At 40.8% G+C, this 20,340-nt stretch overlaps 2 protein-coding genes across 3 annotated transcripts in view; both read right to left on the bottom strand.

Moving 5' to 3' along the window:
- Nucleotides 1–1,327: 1,327 nt before the first annotated feature.
- On the bottom strand, nt 1,328–5,542 carry LOC146690210 (uncharacterized). The gene is made up of 2 exons (XM_085435133.1): nt 3,529–5,542; nt 1,328–3,430 (listed from the first exon to the last, which is right to left on the bottom strand). The coding sequence occupies exons 1-2, from the start codon at nt 5,443–5,445 to the stop codon at nt 2,687–2,689; spliced, it is 2,661 nt and encodes an 886-aa protein (XP_085291259.1). The 5' UTR covers nt 5,446–5,542; the 3' UTR covers nt 1,328–2,686.
- The window catches only part of fhip1b (FHF complex subunit HOOK interacting protein 1B), a 34,119-nt gene continuing 19,213 nt past the window's right edge, over nt 5,435–20,340 (bottom strand). Inside the window, exons 9-13 of one of the 2 annotated variants that reach the window (XM_085435132.1) lie at nt 18,766–20,154; nt 18,218–18,396; nt 17,543–17,705; nt 16,725–17,032; nt 5,435–5,484 (exon numbers count right to left, since the gene is read on the bottom strand). In XM_085435132.1, the coding sequence (XP_085291258.1) occupies nt 16,728–17,032; nt 17,543–17,705; nt 18,218–18,396; nt 18,766–20,154 (2,036 nt within the window). In that variant the 3' untranslated portion in view covers nt 5,435–5,484; nt 16,725–16,727. Of the gene's footprint in view, nt 5,485–12,524; nt 17,033–17,542; nt 17,706–18,217; nt 18,397–18,765; nt 20,155–20,340 lie in introns of those variants that run through there. The other variant, XM_085435131.1, reaches the window with a different exon arrangement.

Raw genomic sequence — 20,340 nt, 5'->3', positions numbered from 1 at the left:
ACTTTCAAAGAGCATACAAGTTGACCAAGTTTCCCAAATATAGCAGTCCAGTTGATTAAAGCAGACAGCATATCTCAGGCCGTCTGTGCTGATCCATGCAACTCGTCTGCACGTGTCTCAAGATGCTCAAGGTTCCTGAGCATCTATGTTATTTTGCCATAAGGCAGCAAGTACATCAGTATTTGTGGAGCCTCTAGCTGGAGTCTGAATCGAACTAGTTATGCACGTAGACAGCAACAAACAGCACTTTTACTTATTTAGTTCATAGGCCCATTCAATCACAAACTCTGAGGCAATAGGACTGAGCAGGCTGACTCAGGCTTATTGCCATTTTATCAGCACAACAAAGTCATTGTGAAGACGGCAGCTCTGGTCCCCGTCTTCAAAGAAACCACTTCAAAGGCAGATTGCAGGTCTAACAATCTGCACAGAGTTGCAGTAATTTGGTCATGCCATGTTCTCCAACCTCTCTGTTCCCTAGTGACTGTATCATGACAGAAAGGCTTGGAACATTTTAGACATGTTCAAGAGGTAGAAAAAAATTCCAGGTAAATTCAGTAAAAGCAGCAACTCAACAACAAAACGAGTGTTGATTTATTAACAATTATTAAGAACAAATGTAAAAATGATGTAAACATGCACTGAAATAAGAACAGTGATGGTGAAAATGGTATTAGCCTTAGTGTTGAATTAAGGACGTATATACATCCCAGTAGTGTTAAAACCAGCAGAATGTCATATTGCTGCCATCAGGGGGTAGAAAAAAGAAACTTAAATCTTAAAGCTAAGCGGCTTTTGTTTGACATTTTTAAATAAATGCTGTTTGAGACACAATTTTTACAGAACTTAGTTTAGAATTTTTAAGTTTTGGTGCAATGATTCACACTAATTCTCCACCCATTTTTCTTTCCTTTAACTTGTAAGGTTCTAAATGGCAGAAGATTGCATCCTTTGCAGATACATCTATCCAGCAAGCTCAGCCTTTGGACAATATTTAGGTTAAAGCTATCAGTTCCAATCGATATGGGTCTTCGATTGATCAGGGCCAAACTGTGATGGCTAGACAACTGAGCTCTTCGGGGTGTTCCTGGTCTGCAGTGGTAAGTATATGTCAAAAATGGTCCAGGAAAGGAAATGGTGAATCAGTGAAAGGGTCACGTGTGAGGAGGGAAGGCTGGCCCATGTGGTCTGAACCCAAAGACAAGTTACTGTAGCTCAAATTGCCGAAAACGTGAATTCTGGTTCTGATAGAAAGGTGTCAGAATTCACAGAGCATTACAGTTTGTTGTGTGTGGCAGTGCATAGCCGCAAACCAGTCAGGATGTCCACTACTGAAAATAACACAATGGGCATGTGAGCAGAACTTGAACACAGAGCAATGGAAGATGGTGGCCTGATCTGATGAATCATGTTTTCTTTTACATCACGTGGATGACCGGATGCCTGTGTGTCACTTATCAGGGGAACACCTGGCACCAGCAGATGCTATGGGAAGAAGGTGAGCTGACAGAAGCAGTGTGATGCTTTGGGCAATGTTCTGCTGGGAAACCTTGGGTGCTCCCATCCATGTGGATGTTACTTTGCTTAGGTGGGTGGTATGTGTCAATGTTGCAGACTATGTAACCCCCCAAAATGTTTCAGGAACTGTTTAAGAAGCACAACAGTTGGTTTAAGGTGTTGACTTGGCCTCTAAATTCCCCAGATCTCAATCCAAACTTCCCATCTGTGTGATGTGCTGGACAAACAAGTCCGAAGTCATAATGTTATGCCTAACCTTTATATGTCATACATATGTCCACAGGGTGCTGCAAAAGAAAATCTCTCAGCTCTAAAAAGCAAATGCAAATGTTCTTAATAATTTCACGCTTTCGCCCTATCCCAAACGGACAGTTGTCTGCCGAATGAAACATCTGCTACAAACAGCCACATCTCACAAAAGAAAACTTGGCTGACAGTCGGGTTCCACTGCTGACAGATGCTGCTGTGCAAGAAGGGAGTGGGTGGACTGAAAAAGAGCCACAGAGCTTAACTCGTTGTCAGTAAAAATCAGTGACAGCATGAAAAATTGTAGAATTTGCAGGAATCACCGAATCCAATTGTGACGAGATGTATTTGAAACACAGACACCCTGCTCTTTGTATCACTTGAAAATAAAAATGCCACATTGGAGAAAGTACAAACTCTCTACTTTTTAAAAATTGCAATAATATTATGTTAATGAATGCGAGTCCATTCATATTTGTGCAGGATTGGATAGCTTTATTAAATTTATGCATGAGTAAATACTAGCCTGTGCTCATGCCTGCGGGTTATCAGCTTTGGTAGAAAACTGAGCAGCACACAGATCAACACAGACATTGTGCAGACTGTGACTAAACTCTAATCTACAAACAACAGACACCAAACAAACAGCAATTCTACTTGACCCTGAACACTTCAAAGCAGCTAAACAACAACAAGCTAAAAATGACATGAGGAACACTCACTGCCTAGTGCAACACCAGCTTTTCTTTCCTTTCTCTTTGTAGCTTAGCTTCATAGTCCTTGCTTTTATCATGGATGTAGCCTTTGGCCTACAAATCCAGGCAGACATGTGACTCATAGGTGCAGCTGGGCCGAATACTAATGCATCATTTATCAGTGCTGTACTTTAGGGTTTTTTTTTCTTAATATCAGCACACTTTTCCTAGTCCTGGGATGATTTGTACTGGTATATCTTGATGCAATGATGCATGCTATCTGACACTGCAAGTTGGCCATCAGGTAGCAAGGATAGGCCACGTGGACTACTCAAACCCTGGTTTATTATGGGCCAACCTACTCCCTGTGCTGGGTATAAAAGGATTCTGTGCTGCTCCCCCCAATCTGCTACCAAAACATTACCATCTGTATCTATACAGATACCCCAGGGACAGGTCAGGACAGGTCCCATTCCTGCACATACACCCAAAACTCTAACTGTGTTCCAGCCTGGCTCCAGAACTTTGACGCAAGGTACACGACCAGTTTCATTGCCCCTCTCGGATACAGCCACCATGCCTGAGCTTAAGCAAGCTGCCACTAAGTAGGGTCGGTGGAATCCAGTTACCACTGTGCGTTCAAGACGGGAGCCTGTCTTAGGGTCAAGCTTTAGGGCAATGAGGGTACCTTTTCGAATATCAGCTACCAGGAATTCATCGAGCCTGGTTACAGTCACACCCCTGGGAGCTTCCAGTTCATCTTTTGCAGAGCCGAACCCAGACCCTCCAAAGGTCTGAAGCAGTCGGCCGTGCCTGCTGAACACAAGAAGAGCTCTTTCTGCTGCACAGCTTACTGCAATCAGACCCTTAGCATTGACCGCAATGTCAAAGTAGTTCCTACACCGTCTGTCAGAGCCACCAGCAGTTGGAGAGGTCACTTGTTGGAGGACATTTCCACGAGCGTCAGTCACCTGTTTCAAAGTTGAAATTCAATTATAACCTCATTGACAGTTTCATTTCCCACACTGAAAAAAATTTTCTGTACATGTTTGAGTTGTATAACACCTACCTGAATTCGTGCATTTCCACAGTCCACTATAAAGAGCTGACCCTGTGGTGTGGCATGGATACCACTTGGCAGGGTAAGATCAGCTCGACCTGAACCTTGCTTTCCAAATTGTCCAATGAGATGGACACCTTTGGGTTTAAATTCTGTGGAAGTCAAGTCACACTCCTCCTCTAACTCCACCAGTGCTTGCTGCCTTCTTTGTCCTCTGCCCCACTTTTTTGCCTCAAGTTCTGTTGTACAGGAACCATCTATAACAGACAGGGATAAAGACCTAGCCACAGGAGGTTGTGTTGATCCAGCAGCTGTAGCCTGTTTCTGTGGCTGGTATAAAATATTTTGACCTCTATAGGAAGGCGACGAGAAAGTATGCCCCATGTCAGAGGCTTTCAATTTCCTTCTGAGAGTCGGCGAGGTTGAGGTGAAGCTCGTCTTGAAGTTGCTGCCCCTAATCCCCCACACTCCTTGCTCAATTGGCCCACTAGTAATCAATGGGCGCGTCTTGTGAGTCAAGTCCACTGCAGACTTTGATAAGCGGCAACTGTAATTCAAAGAGCCTCTGTTCATACTGTAGTCATGAGATGGGCTAACAATGAAAGTATAGCTAGAATCAAGGCTGTCTGTTGGGGATGGTGCTCGGCCAGAGTCACCGAGCGTCCCTAGAGAGTGTTCATCAGAAGACTGGCTGAGGCAAGAGGGGGGTCGACCCCTGGATGTGAGGTCTAGGCAGCTTTGGCTGGCTGAAGGTTCTCTTTGAGATGTTAGGGAACTGTTGCAGTATCTTAAAAGTCTATAATTGGAATCTTGACCTACTCTTCCCTTATCTCCATTTTGACCGTCTAAACTTAAGCACTGACTAAGCTTTATATGCTGCTGTTTTTGTTCAGGTAAAAGGTTTGGCTTCCTGCTGGAGGCCACAGTTAGCCATTTCCTCTTGTTCCTTGGTGAGTAAGGTTTCCCATTCTTGTTTATCTTGTCCTCGTCTTCCATGTCCAATTTTTTAAGAACTGTAGGTACAGCCAAAAATACATCCTCACCTTGTGGCTGGAAGGAAACTGATTCTACCTCATCTTCCTGAGATGATTCCCAGTCAGCCTGTTCGCAGTGACATATCTTTGCAGAAGAGTGCTTTTTTTCCTCCTCTGATTCTAGGTCACCCCGGTTAGAAAGGCTGATCTTTCTAACAACCCTGCCGGTTGGTGAAATAAATCCCTGTCCTTGGGTGCTCTTCTCTTTTCCAGAACCTTGATAGTTTGTGTCTTCACAGAGCATCTCTTGTGAATGAAGAGCACATGGCTGTCCTTGTGGCCCACAACCTCCAGCATGCAGGCAAAGGCTTTGTTCTTGAACACGAATATCTCCAAAGTTGACAGCATTCGGTTGTGAGCTTGGTTTGAAGTTCACTTTCTTTAGAGAAACTGAGATTTCCCAAGGTTGTAGGAACTCTGAAATCTCCTTCAGCAGTGGGTTCTGGCTTGGCCCACTGTCCTTTACAACTGATTGACCCAATTCCTGAATCTGCTTTTTCAGTTCTGCCAGTTTACAAAGCCGCTGGTCCAACAGGGACTGGCTGACCCGGGCTGCTGCCACGTTCTCCCGCTGGATCTGGTCTAGACGCTGCTGAGTGTCCCGATGGTCCTGCTCCACCCTCTCCAGCAGGCGCTGCTCTTCTCTGCGTGCTCCCAGGATAGCTCGCTCTACACCACGCTTTACAGATTCAGTCTCAGTTTCATGATGCTCCTGCAGCCTGCGCAGCTCTGCCTCTGCCTGGGCAAGGTCACACTGTGCCTGGGTTACCCAGCATGGAGGGTACTGATGCAGGAGAACAACAGAGAAAGGACCATCTGACTGGCAATCAGGGCTTGGACAGTGGCCTGGGATAGGAGAGGTGGGAGTGCTGCCCAAAGATGTTCCCAACATTATGGATGGATGGATTTGTACTTCTCCAGTATTTAGTTCCTTCAGAATGACGGAGAGATAAATACAGAAAAAAAAAGAAGATCAGCTTCACTCGGGGCACAACACCACTGTAAAGTTCTGGTGCATACATTTCCGAAGCATTTATCAAAACCAACCGATTTACTTCAGCATGACTTTAGGAGTGAGTCATAAGTTTTTGTACATACTTCAAAGTTTTCTTTTCAATGTTGGGATTTTATTTTGAACCTATGTAGTCTAAAATTAAGCGCTGGTCATCTACACTGAAAAAATGGGAATTGGGAGGCTTTTGAATTTGCACAAATGAATTTAGTTAATGCTACACAAGCCTTTCATGTTTCTCTTATTTACATGATTAAATAAAGTACTATTTACTTGATTATAAACAACACTGAGACTACTCATTTTTCTTGCATTGATTTAAAGTGACTAAATTAGAATACTAAAACCATTGTAATCATGTTTGACCACAACCGGAAATGATGCAATATATTCAAAGACAACAACTAAATATGATTGGATAATAAGACCTAGAGTCTTATCCAATAAGACAACAACATAATTTAAGGAGAGCGCAATTGACCGCCAGATTCTGGAAGACTGTTCAGCCACATGCAACCTTTGGCACTGAGTCAGGCATACTGAGAAGGTAAGTAATTTAAATACATTTGTTTTAGTTGGGTACGTTTTCACAGAATTGTTGTAGTGCATGCATGCTATATAAAAAGTAGTCTGTAATGCATCTACATGTTGTTTTTACAGTGCTAGCTAACAGTGCTGTTTATTCATAAAAGCGTGTTGCTTTTTTTCAGGTAGTCTTAATTTAGTTTACATTTTCAATTGTGTAATTAATACAAATGTTATATGTAAGAGATGACAGGATCATCTATAAGCACTTTCTTTTATTTGCTGCTAAGGTCAGTTTTTTGTGAAACATTTGCAAATATATTCTCAAACTAACTTTTTCTTTTAGTTATTTCTGCAGGCCATCTTTAAAAATGTGTTAACAAGTTTATATGGATGCGATTTTGGACTTGTTCATGGCAGAATTGCTGCTTTCACTGCTGTTACAGTTTAATAAAGGTGTATTGTTCAGTAGCACTCAGTCTTTGCCTTTTTTGTCAATAATGATCAGTTAATATTTCAATTGAAAAAATTAAGTAGGATTTAAAGCCATAATTTGTCTTGCAAGAACATAATTGCAATGTGTTTACATTACGTAATATCATTGCGTACCACTGGCAAATAAAAATAAGTTGGTGTTAAATATTAAAATATATTGACATTATGCAATACATTGATATTATGATAATAGATTAATATTAGTACATCAAACATGATTTTTTAAAGTAATCTGATGGAAATAAAATACTTTGATGTGACAAGCATTAATTACTTGAGGGAAAGTGGAAAATTAAGTCAGTCATACTTATTCATATTATGTGGGACCGATGTACACAATAAAATCAAGTAAATTGAAAGAACTTTTTTTTTCAGTGTACTGCATTGAGTTTATGCACAATTTTATACTCTTTTAAAAGTAGCTTAAAATATTAGTCCTGTGACTTAAATAATACCTGTAACAAGTATGATTGCAATCTAATAAACTGCCATGCTAAGAATAGCTAAGTATAATTTCAAATGAGATTTGAAACTCTTGTGTTTTAACGAGTTTTGTTGTATTGGAGCAGCAACATGCAGCATATTCAGTCATCCATCTGCACTAAAATTGGGATAATGGCATCCAGTTACAAAACACCTCACTCCCATGAAATTATCTGTCATTAGGCATGATTTCCGTAATGCGTAAGTGTATGACAGACCAAAATCATGAATCAGTCACACACCAATTTAGTCTGGCAGAGGTGCATGCTTGCTTGTGAAGTGCTTCTGAGTAAACAGCTGCTTATGGAAAGGTGATACAGATATGAAGAGAGGCCATAAGAGAGCTGAGGCTGTGGGTAGAAAGAACTAGCTAAGGCAAGGAAGAAAAGTTTTGAGTTCAGTGTCGAGAAATCTATTAGCATTTCAAATAGCAGCAGACAGCCAGAAGCATCCAGAGTGAGGGCGAGAGTGGGAGGTAAGGAGACAGCCAGTGTGTCAACACAACAGTACTTCTCAACTCCCCAGTCCCTGCGAATTGATCTTGCTTTGATATTTTATTCATGAGCTGTACAAAGCGATGTAGAGAAGCAGCAGTGAAAGATGTCGATCCTCTGTGTGCTGTATTGTGATAACCACGGTGAGCCATCACAAAATCAACAGAAGCACTTATGCAGGGTAAACATTAAGAAATTTATATCCCACCTTTCTGTCAGATGTGGAAACAACTTGAGATACTTAACAACAGTCACAATTCAACAAGTAGCTTCAACAAGATATTCTACTTCAAACTTTCTCCTCAAAAGTTTTTGAAGTGTACTTTTGACTTTAAGCTTATGAAGCATGAAATAGACAGTGACTGTTGTTTTTAGGCCTATTTGATGTTACAGTAAAAGTAAATTACTGTGCTATACTGCATGTTCTGTTCAGTGAGATCATGTATATTATTGAAAATAAGGAAAAGAATTGAAAGTAGTTTATTGCATTACCCACAATATGTCAAATGTTCAATTATGATAATACTTCAGAAGTCACCTAAATTCGATTCAGTACAAAATAAATACAAAGTGTTTTTAGCTACAGCTAGGAAACTAGCTTTAGCTTGATACGAGCACCGTGATACCCTACTTAATGTGAGTTACGTGCAGTTTTATTTCAAACCTCACTCCATATCTCACTATGGGAAGTGCCTCTTGGTGAGAGCAATTGAGTACCGGGTAATATTTCCAGAGAACTACAGTTACTCTAACCAAATGCTTCATTTGTGGGCAGGTAGTAGTTTAACATTGGTGGGAAAAATTAATTACCATAGCAAAGGTCATAGAAGTGAATGAAGCTCGTCTTTACTAGTTATGGGCAATCTAACGTCCTATAACTTCCTTTTACCTAAACTGAAGCCGAGCTCCCAAAAGTTGTACACAAATCATAAGTAAAGCAAGCTCTATGGTTATGCTTTTGCTTGGGTATGTAGAGAAAAGGATTTGGGGTATTCAACCAACACAGATCCATAAAAAACAGTCGAGAGAAATATATTTATTGCTGACTGCATTTATTTTACTTTTTGTATTAGCCTGTGGCATTTGTATCAGCTGTACGAATTAAGTATTTCAGTAACAAGTCTGCTGTCTGCAGTTTACATTTTTTTAATATTAACAATTAAAAATAATGAAATCCACAGCACTTACAATTTGTTACTTTAATACTTCAAAACATTGTAAGGAGCAAAACGAATCACTGAACCCAAACTTTAACCTGGACATAGTCCTTCAAAAACAAGCAATGAATGTTTCCACCATCATTGCCAGTAACTTTATCTATGTTGGGGATAAGTGACAGGAGGAACTGTGGTAGTCCCATCTCTGGTAGGACTGGCACAAGTCGCCAAAGGTTGTGCTCACATTACCAAAGTAAATTATAGATGAGGGAGTCCAGTTGCTCATGTTTTGAATGTCAGGCCATGTAAGGAAAAGTCAATAGGAAACCTTGTAGTATTATTAAAATAACAAAAACATAAAAACAAAATTAAAAACTGAACTTTACATGTAATCAAAGGATTCATGATATGTCAAAAAAGTGAATAATGTAAATTAACACCCACACTTTCAAATAAAATAAACTAACAAAACATTGAAATTGTACTAGAAAATAGGTATATGAAATACATCTGTAGGGGAAGAAAACAAAAAACATCAAACCCTGCAATGTCTTACCTGTAGTCAGGTACCGGCTCTGCTCCACCGCTCCACTCTTCTCTACTACATCCCTGTACTCCTCATACAATCAGCCTCCAGCCCTCCCTCTGTGCCATTTTCCCTCTTGTTTGCTGTTGCTAGGACACAGCCAAGCCAACTCCAGTTCCCTCTTTGTGCAGACTTCAAATTGTGTGGATCCACATTTGACATTTGTCTTGGTGTTCAGACTGTGTACTTTATACTTTACTTGAACCGAAGATGTGTGTTTTAGAAAATGCAGCGAGTCAGAGTAAATCTATTAACTCAAACCACACAGTACGTTGCTTCAGGGACCACCACATATTTATGTCATGTAGCTTTATGATGAAAACCCATGGAAGTTTTCAAGCTATCGTTAATGCTAGAGATTTACTTATCTACATGAAACATTGATTTCTAGGGTCAGTGAGTCCCCACCCCCCGAAACATGAGCCATTTATATTCTCTGTGGTGATTGGGGACAAATATTATTATTAGTTGATCAATCAAGTTCAAACACTGTGCTGTAATGTCTCCAAATGTCTTTTCTGACCAGTGGAAGAAGGCTAACCTAGCACAGGGACAACACAGTGAAACACATCTCTACATACACACCAGTTAACCCGACAGTCATGTCTTTGGACTGTGGGAGGAAGCCCGATTACCCGGAGTTGTCCACATGGGCACAGGAAGAACATGACCAGGAGGTTCAAACCAGAAACCACCTTACTGTGAGGTAACAGTGTTACATACAGTTATTCAAGTTAATTCAAATTCAACTCACATTCCTGAAATTCACATTTTTACTTTAGTTATTCAAGAAATTCAGATATAAATTCTTCAAAGTTAGGGCTGCGTGGTACATTTATATAGTGACGACTGCAGAATGCTCATTTTGTCTGACCAGAAGGGCAAATCCAATATATCTAAATTTTACAAAGAGAGAAAAGCAAAACATCCTTAGATTAAAGCAGGAACACAGAATGCTTTTCTTCATTTCTATCCCATATTTTATACTTGTGTAATAAAAACATTATTGTTAGAACTTGTTAAAAGTCTATCTCAAATCATTTATAATAACTCAACAGAGCTCTAAACTCTACCAACAGAGCAGGTAAGACTTTGACACAGAGATATCCAATCTTAAAACATATAGTTAAAAAATAAACAGTATTTGTGCAGTGTGGAAATGCCTGCTAGTCATTAGGTGGCTCGGTCTCAATGTATCCCGACAGAATTTTAAGGAAATGCCAAATAGTTACTTACTTTAGCTAATTTTTAACTTATGTAGTTTTTCCTCATGAAAAAATGAGTGTTGGTGTTACTGGTTACTGGAACATTGGATGAGCAAAAAAAGGACAATTAGAACCAATGTTCTAAGAACATTCACACAGATGAACAGGAAATGCAGTGAGCAAAATGGCCATTTTAGGCAAATAATTACTGTGAGTCAGCCTGAAAAACAAAAGTTTCCATCACATTTTTTGTTAAGCTGCGGGGGGCTTCTAGTAGCTGCCTCCTCCTTTCACCAAATTACAATACTGTGCAAAAGTCTTGAGTCACCCTTCAGTTCTTTATATTGTGCTTCCAAAGAAGTCAGCATTTGTTGCAGTTTTTATGTTCACACCAAACTCGTACCTGACAATTTTCAGAGGAGCGCTTTTTTTTTTTCTTTGTGTTTGTTTTTTTATTATAAAGTCACTGACCTATGATTCATTCACGCTTAACTCAAGGGATGAACCACTGCTGTGTCTTCTCATAACAGACAATGAACCAATTTTAAAATTGTATCTTTACTTTAGGCAATTTTTTCCTGGCAGCTTGTCACAAAACATCATTTGTTCCCATTTTTACAAATAATAAAAAAATAAAAATGCCAGAAACACAGTTTGACAGCCATTAATTAGTATTTTGAATCAACATGGTCCTTTCCAAAGAGCTACTAGATAAAAAAATTGGGAAATCTTGCCATAGTGTGCAGTGTGTCCTTAAAAAAAAATGTAAGAAAACAGAGCATGTGGGGGTCAAAAGAAGACGTGTCAAGCCTGGAAACTATCTGCAGATGAACAGTAAATTGGGGGGCACATAAAAAAAATAAATGGTAAAAACCTAACATAGGACCTAAGAGCTACATCTGGCCCTTCAGTTGATCCACTTACTAAGCATTCATCGGGTTTGGAGGAGCGATGAATCTCAGTGTCAAATCTTTCGTTTAAATTGTCATCAATATGTACAGAGGAGGTCAGGAGGTCGGCAGACAGTGAGTTTCTGCAGCTGTCTAAAACACACTGGAGGCTCGGTCATTGGTTTGGGGCTCCATCTGAGCCAGTGGTGTTGGAGATCTTGTCAGAATAGATGAATTATAAACACAGAACAGTACTGATTTTGATCCAATGTTAAGAGCTTTCCAAATAGCATCATTTTCAGCATGATCCCAAACACACTGCCAGTGCAGTAAAAACATACCTGAGAAAAAAGAAAGAAAAAGAATTGTACAAATGGGTTTTTCCTCATCTACTATATGTACGTTTCAATAAATCGTTGCCCCCATTTCCCTTACAAAAGATAAAGAAAAGAGGGGTGGCTTGAGACTTTTGCAGAGTAGAGTGCCATACCAAGGCATCAGATTTAACACTGATATTTCATTCTACTTTTATGACATGAATGTCTCATCTCACACAATTTTTATTTGAAGGGGTTGTCTCAGGCACAGTATGCCCATGAATTCATCTGCATGTTTCCACAAGTACGGATGGATTTTAAAAGGACAGGAAGTGATGTTACTTTGTATGTTTATAGTTTTTGAACTCATTACTCAAGCAGAAAGATGAGCTGGTGCCCACAAGTACTGGGTGCTGCCTCTTCTGGAGCACGAGCCAACATCTTATGTGATTCAACAGGAGTATGAGAAAACGAGGATATTTTTAAACTGAAAATCTCCTCTACTGGAGTCCCTTCTCCAAGACGTTCAAAGAAACCCAAAGAAAAGACACCAGGACAAGTGTTGTATTGCTAGGCAAAAAAATTTATAAATTAATAAAAACATTCCCTTTGTAGTGTTCTTCTGACAGCTTTTCCCACTTTGCAAGTTGTGTCCTCTTTTTCTCTAATGATTTCAAAATATAGAAAAATATTTCTGACAACATTCATCATGACATGATTTTCAGATGATTTTCATTCTGTAGCGTTAATCATTTCACATTCGTCTCCCACTTGCTTATCGTTGTTTTTTTTGTTTATATATATATTTAAATATATATATATATAAACAGTATTTACACATCAAAATCAATCCATACCATCTCTCAGCTTCAACCCAGAGACACCAGAGCATGTTTTGCATAGATCACAGAGGGGAAAATGTCAGAGGTGAAAGGTCAAAGCCTTTGAAAGAAACAAGATCATAACAAAAGATATCAATATCAAACATGGCACAGATTGGACATTTTGAAGCGGCAAATGAGTCCTTGAGATGTTTACTGTCCCACCCCTCCACTTTCTCCAGGTGGCGCTGCAGCTCGCAATGTAAAAACAGGAGTGGCAGTTCAACATTTTGGATTGCTGTTTGCGTTCACAAAAAAAACAAACAAAAAACCCCCCAAAAGACATTACACGCTCAAAATTAAGCAAAAACACAGGAAAATTTTCAAAGAACAATTTTAGTGAAATTTATTTTAAAAGTTCTTTTTTACTTAATTGTCAGATCAATTTTAGTGTTCAAGAAAATGTTTAAAACACAGCAGAAAAAAAAAGTAAAAACAAACAAAAACTGCCAAACATAATCTTCCGGAGCTTAGCTTTGAGTTTACAACAACTCCTTTTTTTATTTGTCAGTTAACAGAGTCTGAAAACAACAATAGCAGGCCAAGGAAGCAGGTTTGGAGTCTGAGCAGAGCTGAGACGCTGCAGCTCACACTGGCTGAGATGCTCGTTCATAAAGAGCTCACACGTTTTGGAAGGCCATCGTTCATTGTGCTAAACAAATTAAGCAGGAACTTTTTTTTTCAGATTTGTTACAGCATGATTACTCCGTGGCCACTAGAGGAACAAAAACATCTTGTGCATCCAGCCGTGGTAGCTGCTGAAAGCAGAAAGCGTCAAAATCAATTTCCCAAAATGAAAAAGAATAAGAGGGAAAAAAAGGCCTGTGCCCCCGTCCATGACCCCTGTTATGTGAACGATTGGAGTGCTCATGTATATATATTTTTTTCTTTAAAAACCAGCAGAGTATGAAAAGCAACTTCCATAAAGCTAAGTAAATCCATCACAGTCACCATGAAGCCTTGATTCTATTTGCCAGACTCCCTTTCATTTACCTGTGTGCAACGTGTGTTTTTACATATAATCACTGCTCTAAATAAACTTCTGCTTACAGTCTTTCAAGGAAGACGTCAAAGGCCCTGGTAGGAAACAATCCCCTTATAAAAACGCCACATTACAAACTTCATCACATTGGTTTTTGTATACTTGCAAATGAACTAAAAAAAGATCAAATAAAATTAAAAGATTAACCGCGAGTACAGACTGCAATCCCTAATTAGACAGATTTATTAATGCCACGTTCTTACTGAGAAGCTCCCTTTTCGTTAATTAGGCTGAGCCTTAAAAATTTAAAATCATTAAAAAACAAAAACTAACTGGCACCGTTTTGTGGGCATGAAACGTTGACTAAAGAAGCGCGATTCGTGGATAAGGTTCATTACAGTGTTCAGACCGTGTACCATCAAACTGTCTACGATTGCTTAAACAGACATTGTGAGTTTCAGGTATCAGCGATTGTCTTTGGTGTACCATGAACACTAATGACTGTAACTGTGACTGGAAGTGACATTAAGAAACAGAGCAAGTACCATCAATCTTTATCAGAGCTGTTTGTAAAAAATAGTTTTGTTAGAAAACACAATCTTGAGTGTAAAAGACATGGAACCTGATGAGGAATGAGGCCCTCTGTTCTCGTTTTTTTGTTTCCTCTCCCTCGCTCTTCAGATCACACATGTACAGCAGACTGGGTGATACGCGGATGGACGGATGGCAGTGTGTAAAGTACAAGAGAGATTTCTCTACCCAGAGCAAACGTTCAGCGTGAAACCTCGCTGTCATCGCCGAGCTCTGCAGGTGCACGACTCACTAACCACTAAACCCTACTGCATGGAAGCTAATTTAAGCTCAGTACTATTGCACAAACCAAACACTACTTAACTGTTAGTTTATCATAAAACCTCGCCTTATCTGACATGCAGAAACTATTTACCTATTAATAAAAAACCAGAAACAAACTATGGGTCATTACGAAATGCATCTAAGAAATTCTGTAGAAAAGTGACTCACAGCCGGGACGAAATCCCACACGTACGAGCACGACGAACGCGGCTATGGCTTCGACGAGCTGAGGACGTCTCAGCTTGTTGCAGAAAGTGAAAGTGGTGTAATGGGAAAGAAATGTTAGACGTTTTGCAGGGTGGCAGGCAGTTTCTCTACTGCTAAGAGTTGAGAGAGAATGGCTAGTATGTGCAAATATGTTACTTGGAAAGCTGGGTCACAGGTAGATGATTTAACAAAGCACTCCTAAGAATAATGCACATTTTTACAGTTTTTACAGTTTCTGGTAGCATTACAGAAAACTGCTACAGATATTACAGAGCTGTAAAATGACTACTTACCATTTTATAAAAAAACAAAACAAAAAAAACCCCAAAAACAAATTAGCAACACATTACAAAGGAAAACAGTGAATATCAAGTCTTGGCAAAAGCTTTTAACACTGTGTGGCTGCAACTTCATTCAACCTCAAAACACAATAAATTAAAGAAAAGCTGATCACAACTTGCATCAGCACCTCCACGTGCACATTTATACTTGGTACCCAATGAAATAAAAAGATAGAGTAGCTATTTCACCATTAAAATGGGTGTTAGTGTTTCAAAAAAAAAAAAAAGTAGCAGCATATTATTTTCCCAGATGTGCTGTGTGTTCGGTTTGGCCTGTCTCACCAAGAAAACAAAATCTTTTTCAAGAAAAGTCATGAACGCCTCATGAGATTCTGGGTCATCAAATTCAAAATAAGGGAAATAATGCCAACGCACAGGTGGAATTAAAAAAAAATAAAAAATCGTGCAGAATTTCGGGTCTTTCAAAAACACTGAATGACACACAAAGGATGCGACACGTACAAGTACAGAAGAGGATCAGGGTCACTGGGGTACAAAAAGTGGGCACATCTTTTTTTTTTCTTCTTTTCCAGAATTCTGAGAAAAAAAATTTCTTTGACTTTAATGTCAGGATTCGGACTTTTTTCTCAGAATTCTGAGATTAAAGTCAGAATTATGGAAAAAAGTAATTCTGATGAAAAAGTCTGAATTCTGGAAAATAAGAAGAAGAAAAAAAAAAAGATGTGCCCACTTTTTCCCCCAGTGGCCATGATCCTCTTGCCGGCTTCGTGATTCCTCCGCTTAATTTTGTTTTTTTGTTTTTTTAAATGGCCTGAACAGTTGGTGTCACCTTTTTGGAAAGGAGTGATTCATTCAAATAAACTCTCATACACAATGGCAGACACATCTGCTCCCACATGTTGCTGATATGTCTATAAAACGGTGCAAATTCAGAAGACAAATGTTTAAAACGTTAAAAGAAAAAGGCAATAATTACCCAAGTTTCTCAGTACAATTATGGTAGTCGTGCTGATTCACAGGAGACAAAGTGGCGCTCTCCCACACGGAGGTTTTTCCAGTTTTCATCTCATTCAGTGATGACTAGCATTTAGTGCAGCCTTTTTAAAATAAACCTAAAAGAGCTCCCACGTTTTTTGGGAATGCTTCTGTTTTTTAAAGTGAACTTTTTCTCTTAGTCCGTCCTTGACAAAAGCTCTGATGAAAGCAAACATGAGCCAGCTGCACGGAGATTACCAAACTGATGGGATTACTTTGTAAGTGGCTGACTCGCACACGCTTTCAATCTTTTCCTGCCAAACAATTTTTGGTGTTTTTTTCTGTTGTTGTTGAAGAGGAAACCTTCTTTGTGCCAGCCTGAAAGCACCCTTTCAAAACAAAAGATAACAAGTATTGACTAGCACCAATATGTGCACCTACTTCTTTAATCTGTGGCTTTACTGTGTCGTATTATACCATGAAATGGCATGTGTATATACAAGCTCCCGAATCTCAAGTATTTACCGAGATTTTCTGTGTACAGGATGTGAATATAATACACGATATGCACAATATCATAAGTGTACAGATGAGGAAAATGATTCCAGTCCTATAGGTATCCTATAATAATTTTAGTAATAAAAAATCCCAGTTTTCCTCTTTTGTCTGCTTCGTTGCAGACGATCCATTTCAGTGACAGAAAAGTCTCACATGTGTCCTGATGGGAGAATCCTATATCAATCTCTTCTTTGTGTACAGCCTAAATCAACAGATGTGAAGCTAAGTTTGAGGAGTCTGAGTTTACCTTCTACTCCTCTGCTTCCTGGCTGTGCGGGAAGGGCAAAGAGACGGCGTGCTCCTGCGTGAGGGCAGCCAGCTCCTTGAGGAACTCGCAGAAGATAACGGCGCAGTAGACGGCGTTCTTTACTCGCAGCGCTTCAGCTTGCTTCTCAAGGCCAGACGCACCTCCGCTGCCCCGGAACAGAGCGCTGTGCAGTGATTGGCCGCCATCCCGTACGTGTGCGAGGGCGAGCTGAGCGGCGTGCCGAGCCCGTGTTGGACTGTTTGTGTGACGAAGAATCAGGTCTCCGAGAGATGGCTTTCGACTCTTCACTGGAAGAGAAGGGCACGGTTTCACAACAGGGAAATAAAACTGTGACGCGAGACTGCTCTGACATCTCTGCGATTCCCCGGCGTTTTCAAAGATAGAAAAGAAGTCACCAAGTGGGCCTATAGTTCTGATTATCTCCTTTAATGTGGAGTTTGGTAGCAAATCACTGCACAGCAAAAAACAAAAAACCCTCAAAAACCTCTAAACCTGAAGCAAATCTGTTAGGTATGTTTGTTTTTTTACAAAGTACTAATGGTAAGATGTTACGGCACCAATAAATTGCTTCTGCTTTCTAACAGTTTTGTCTTTTTTTTTTAATTTATCCTAAAGTTTTCCAATTCAAATGTACTTTTATTGGAATTTCGTAGTGTGTTTAAAATATTTTTAAACGTCTTTGTTAATTGGATTTTGGTAAATTATCTTTGATTAACACTTTTCACTAAATTTATGACCAAAGTCATCAAAGCCACGCCTGTATGTGTAAATGTAGCTCTTCCTATTTCTATACTCACCAAGGGAATCAGAGCGGCGCAAAGTAGGAACCGCTGCCGGCGAGTCGCTCCAGTCCACTTTGCTTCGGGCCACCAAGTACTGCTGGGCTTTCCTCAGCATGGCAGGAAAGTCCTCGTGAGATGCGGCAAATGCCTCAATGCGGTTCTTCACAGAACCTAAAACCTGAGGAGAGTTGTGGAAACAAACTTTTAAACTTTTTGATCACCTTTGCTTGGTGTTGTTAACCCCTCTCGCAGGCTTGTCATCCCTCAAGACTAAAATTCACATGAACTTAACAATTTAACTGTTAAGTTAAATTGTTAAGTTCATCCATCCACACCCACGCTCGCTGGGTGTGGATGGATCACTCGACTGAAACTGCAGTTATATTTATTCATTTATTGTATTTTTTTATGTCCACTGCAGCAGTGAATTCAAGTATCTGAAAATAAAGAAAATGAATGTGGAAAGAAACTGGATGCAAATATCACTGTGGGCCTGATGCTTTTGGAACCAGAGCGTGCACAGAAGTAAGGTGGGCTGGAAGTGGACAACTATGCCTAAAGGCAGACACCCAAAAACTGTAATCCTTTCAAAGACAAAAAGAAACTATTCGCTTTCTCTACTATTTTCAGAACAAGGGGAAAGAGGGCACCAAAAACCATTATAAACAACTTCTGCATAGTGCAGCGTACCTGGATTAGGGACTTGACACTGGGCTGGAAGACCATGTTGGTGTTGAGCAGGAAGGAGCGTAGGAGGGGCTGAGGATAGCAGGCCAGCTGGGCCACAATGCCAGTGAGCAGGATGTTGACGTATAACGAGTTTTGGAGCATGTTCTCCAGCTTGGCAAACAGAACTGTCATGAATGGACCTGCACGGAGGAAGAGCGGTGGATCATTGAATAGAAAGATAGAATGCTCAACTCTTGTCAGCAGGAAAGAGTAACTGCTTCTCAGAAGTGGGTTTTAACTGCTTGTGATTATATGGTTGCAAATCCTTTCACCATCCTTAAAATATAGTCAAGAAGAGTTCCTAAGTTTGAGGTGGTAATTACACCATCAACCACATAACTTCAACAGCTGTGCTGTTAGCAATTATCAAAAGCAAGAGCTCAGTGATACAATTCCTGTTACACATCCAACCACTTATTTGATACAGCAGTGTGAGCATGAAAATATGATGACAGCAATAGACGTATCCACAAACTGATGCAACAGTGAAAGAAATCCGTGAGTCTCACCTGTGTATGGCTGGGACACAGGTTGGTTCAGTGGTCTGGCAGGACTACAGATGCCCACCGCAGACCCGTCTGCCTTCACGTCACCTGTCAGCTTCCCCTCCAGTGCCGATGACAGCTGCTGTTCTTCTTCCTGGCGCTCAGTGGACAGACTCTCTCTGGCGATTTCCTCCAGCTGACAGGCTGCTTTGCAGCGCTCTTTCACCCGGTCCTCCAGTTCTCTCAGCTCCTGTGTGAACGCCTCAATGCTAATGCCCTGACCGTTGGCATCGCCAGGCAGCTGTGGGTCTCCCGGCGCCTGCTCCAGCAGCTCCTCAATAAGACTCTCTACAGACTGCTGACTGGCTTCTGGAAGATCTGAGGATGCATCATGTGGGTTTAAGGTTTCACTTGACAGCAGTTTGGTATCAGATGCTGACTGGTTAATGGGGGTCTGAGTAAAAATCTTGCTAGGACAAAGAGATTGTGCATCACTGATGTCACTGTTGCTAAAAATAGACTTTGGGAGAGCAGTGCAGCTTTGCGAGGGGCAGTTAACAAGGGAACCATTTTGGTTGGCGTTTTCATCCAAATACTGCTGATCATCCAAGTCCCTCTTCACTTTCTTCACCTCCAGTCCTCTATCACGACTGTCTGAGCACCCGTCTCCCTGCACCATTGTTCCATTATACATAGCCTGGTAGCTAACAGTGATGGCAGATGAGGGGATGTGAGGAGCTGGGGAGGAGATGGGATGAGAAGTGGATAAAGCGGTTGCTGAAGACGAAGAAGGTACAAGAGGAGGTACAGGCTTGGGAGGCAGCTCCTCTCTCTGAAGGCTGCGTTTCTTGGAGCGAGGCGTTAGGCTGATGCAGCTGTTTTTGCCAATCGTAACATCCCACTCTCCGCTGTCCCGCTCAGAGCTACTCCATTCAGACCGCGCTGCTGCCACAATGGCCGCCCTTTGCTGACCGGGAGAAGAGTTATGACTTCCTCCCTGCTGGAAAGAGAAGTGCTCAGGGAACATAGTCATTGGGACATTGGAGGTAGGGGGAAGTGGGGGTGGCGGGGCTGTGTTTGGGGATGGGTTTTCGCCATCATATGGTGCCGACCAGTCACGACAAGCCCAAGAGCAAAACTCAATGCTCCTCCGAGCGTCCTTAAGATACTCCAGATAACCTGAATCCCAGTCCAGACAATCTGTGTGGGTCTGCTGATGGTGCATCGGGCTGTCAGGAGACATCTGGTGGGAGCTTGAAGAACTGGACTGCAGTGGATCCATGCTAGAGGAGGTAGGAGCACCTCCACCTCCTGATCCACCTCCACTGCTCTGCTGTCTCATGAAGAAGGACAGGCGGGATGGAGTGCTGGGTCTGGGTGGGGCAGGAGATTCTGTGCTGGGACTATTCAGTACTGCAGGATGACAATATACGGGCAAACAGGAAAACCATGAGTAGAGCCAGGATCTGCTATCCCAATTAATACAGACACTGTATGCAAACAATCAACTTACATACAATAACATTCCTAACACCAAGAGTTTTCCATGCAAATTCACTCTGGCTCTACAACTAAAGGTCTTAAGTAAAGTAAGTGACT

This window comes from Copadichromis virginalis, linkage group LG16 (assembly GCF_057382275.1).
Source record: "Copadichromis virginalis isolate Kocher_CV1m ecotype Utaka linkage group LG16, C_Virginalis_male_GT1.1, whole genome shotgun sequence".
Lineage (NCBI taxonomy): Eukaryota > Metazoa > Chordata > Actinopteri > Cichliformes > Cichlidae > Copadichromis > Copadichromis virginalis.
Note: the sequence above shows the minus strand (reverse complement) of the source record. Positions and strands in the feature narration are given on the sequence as shown.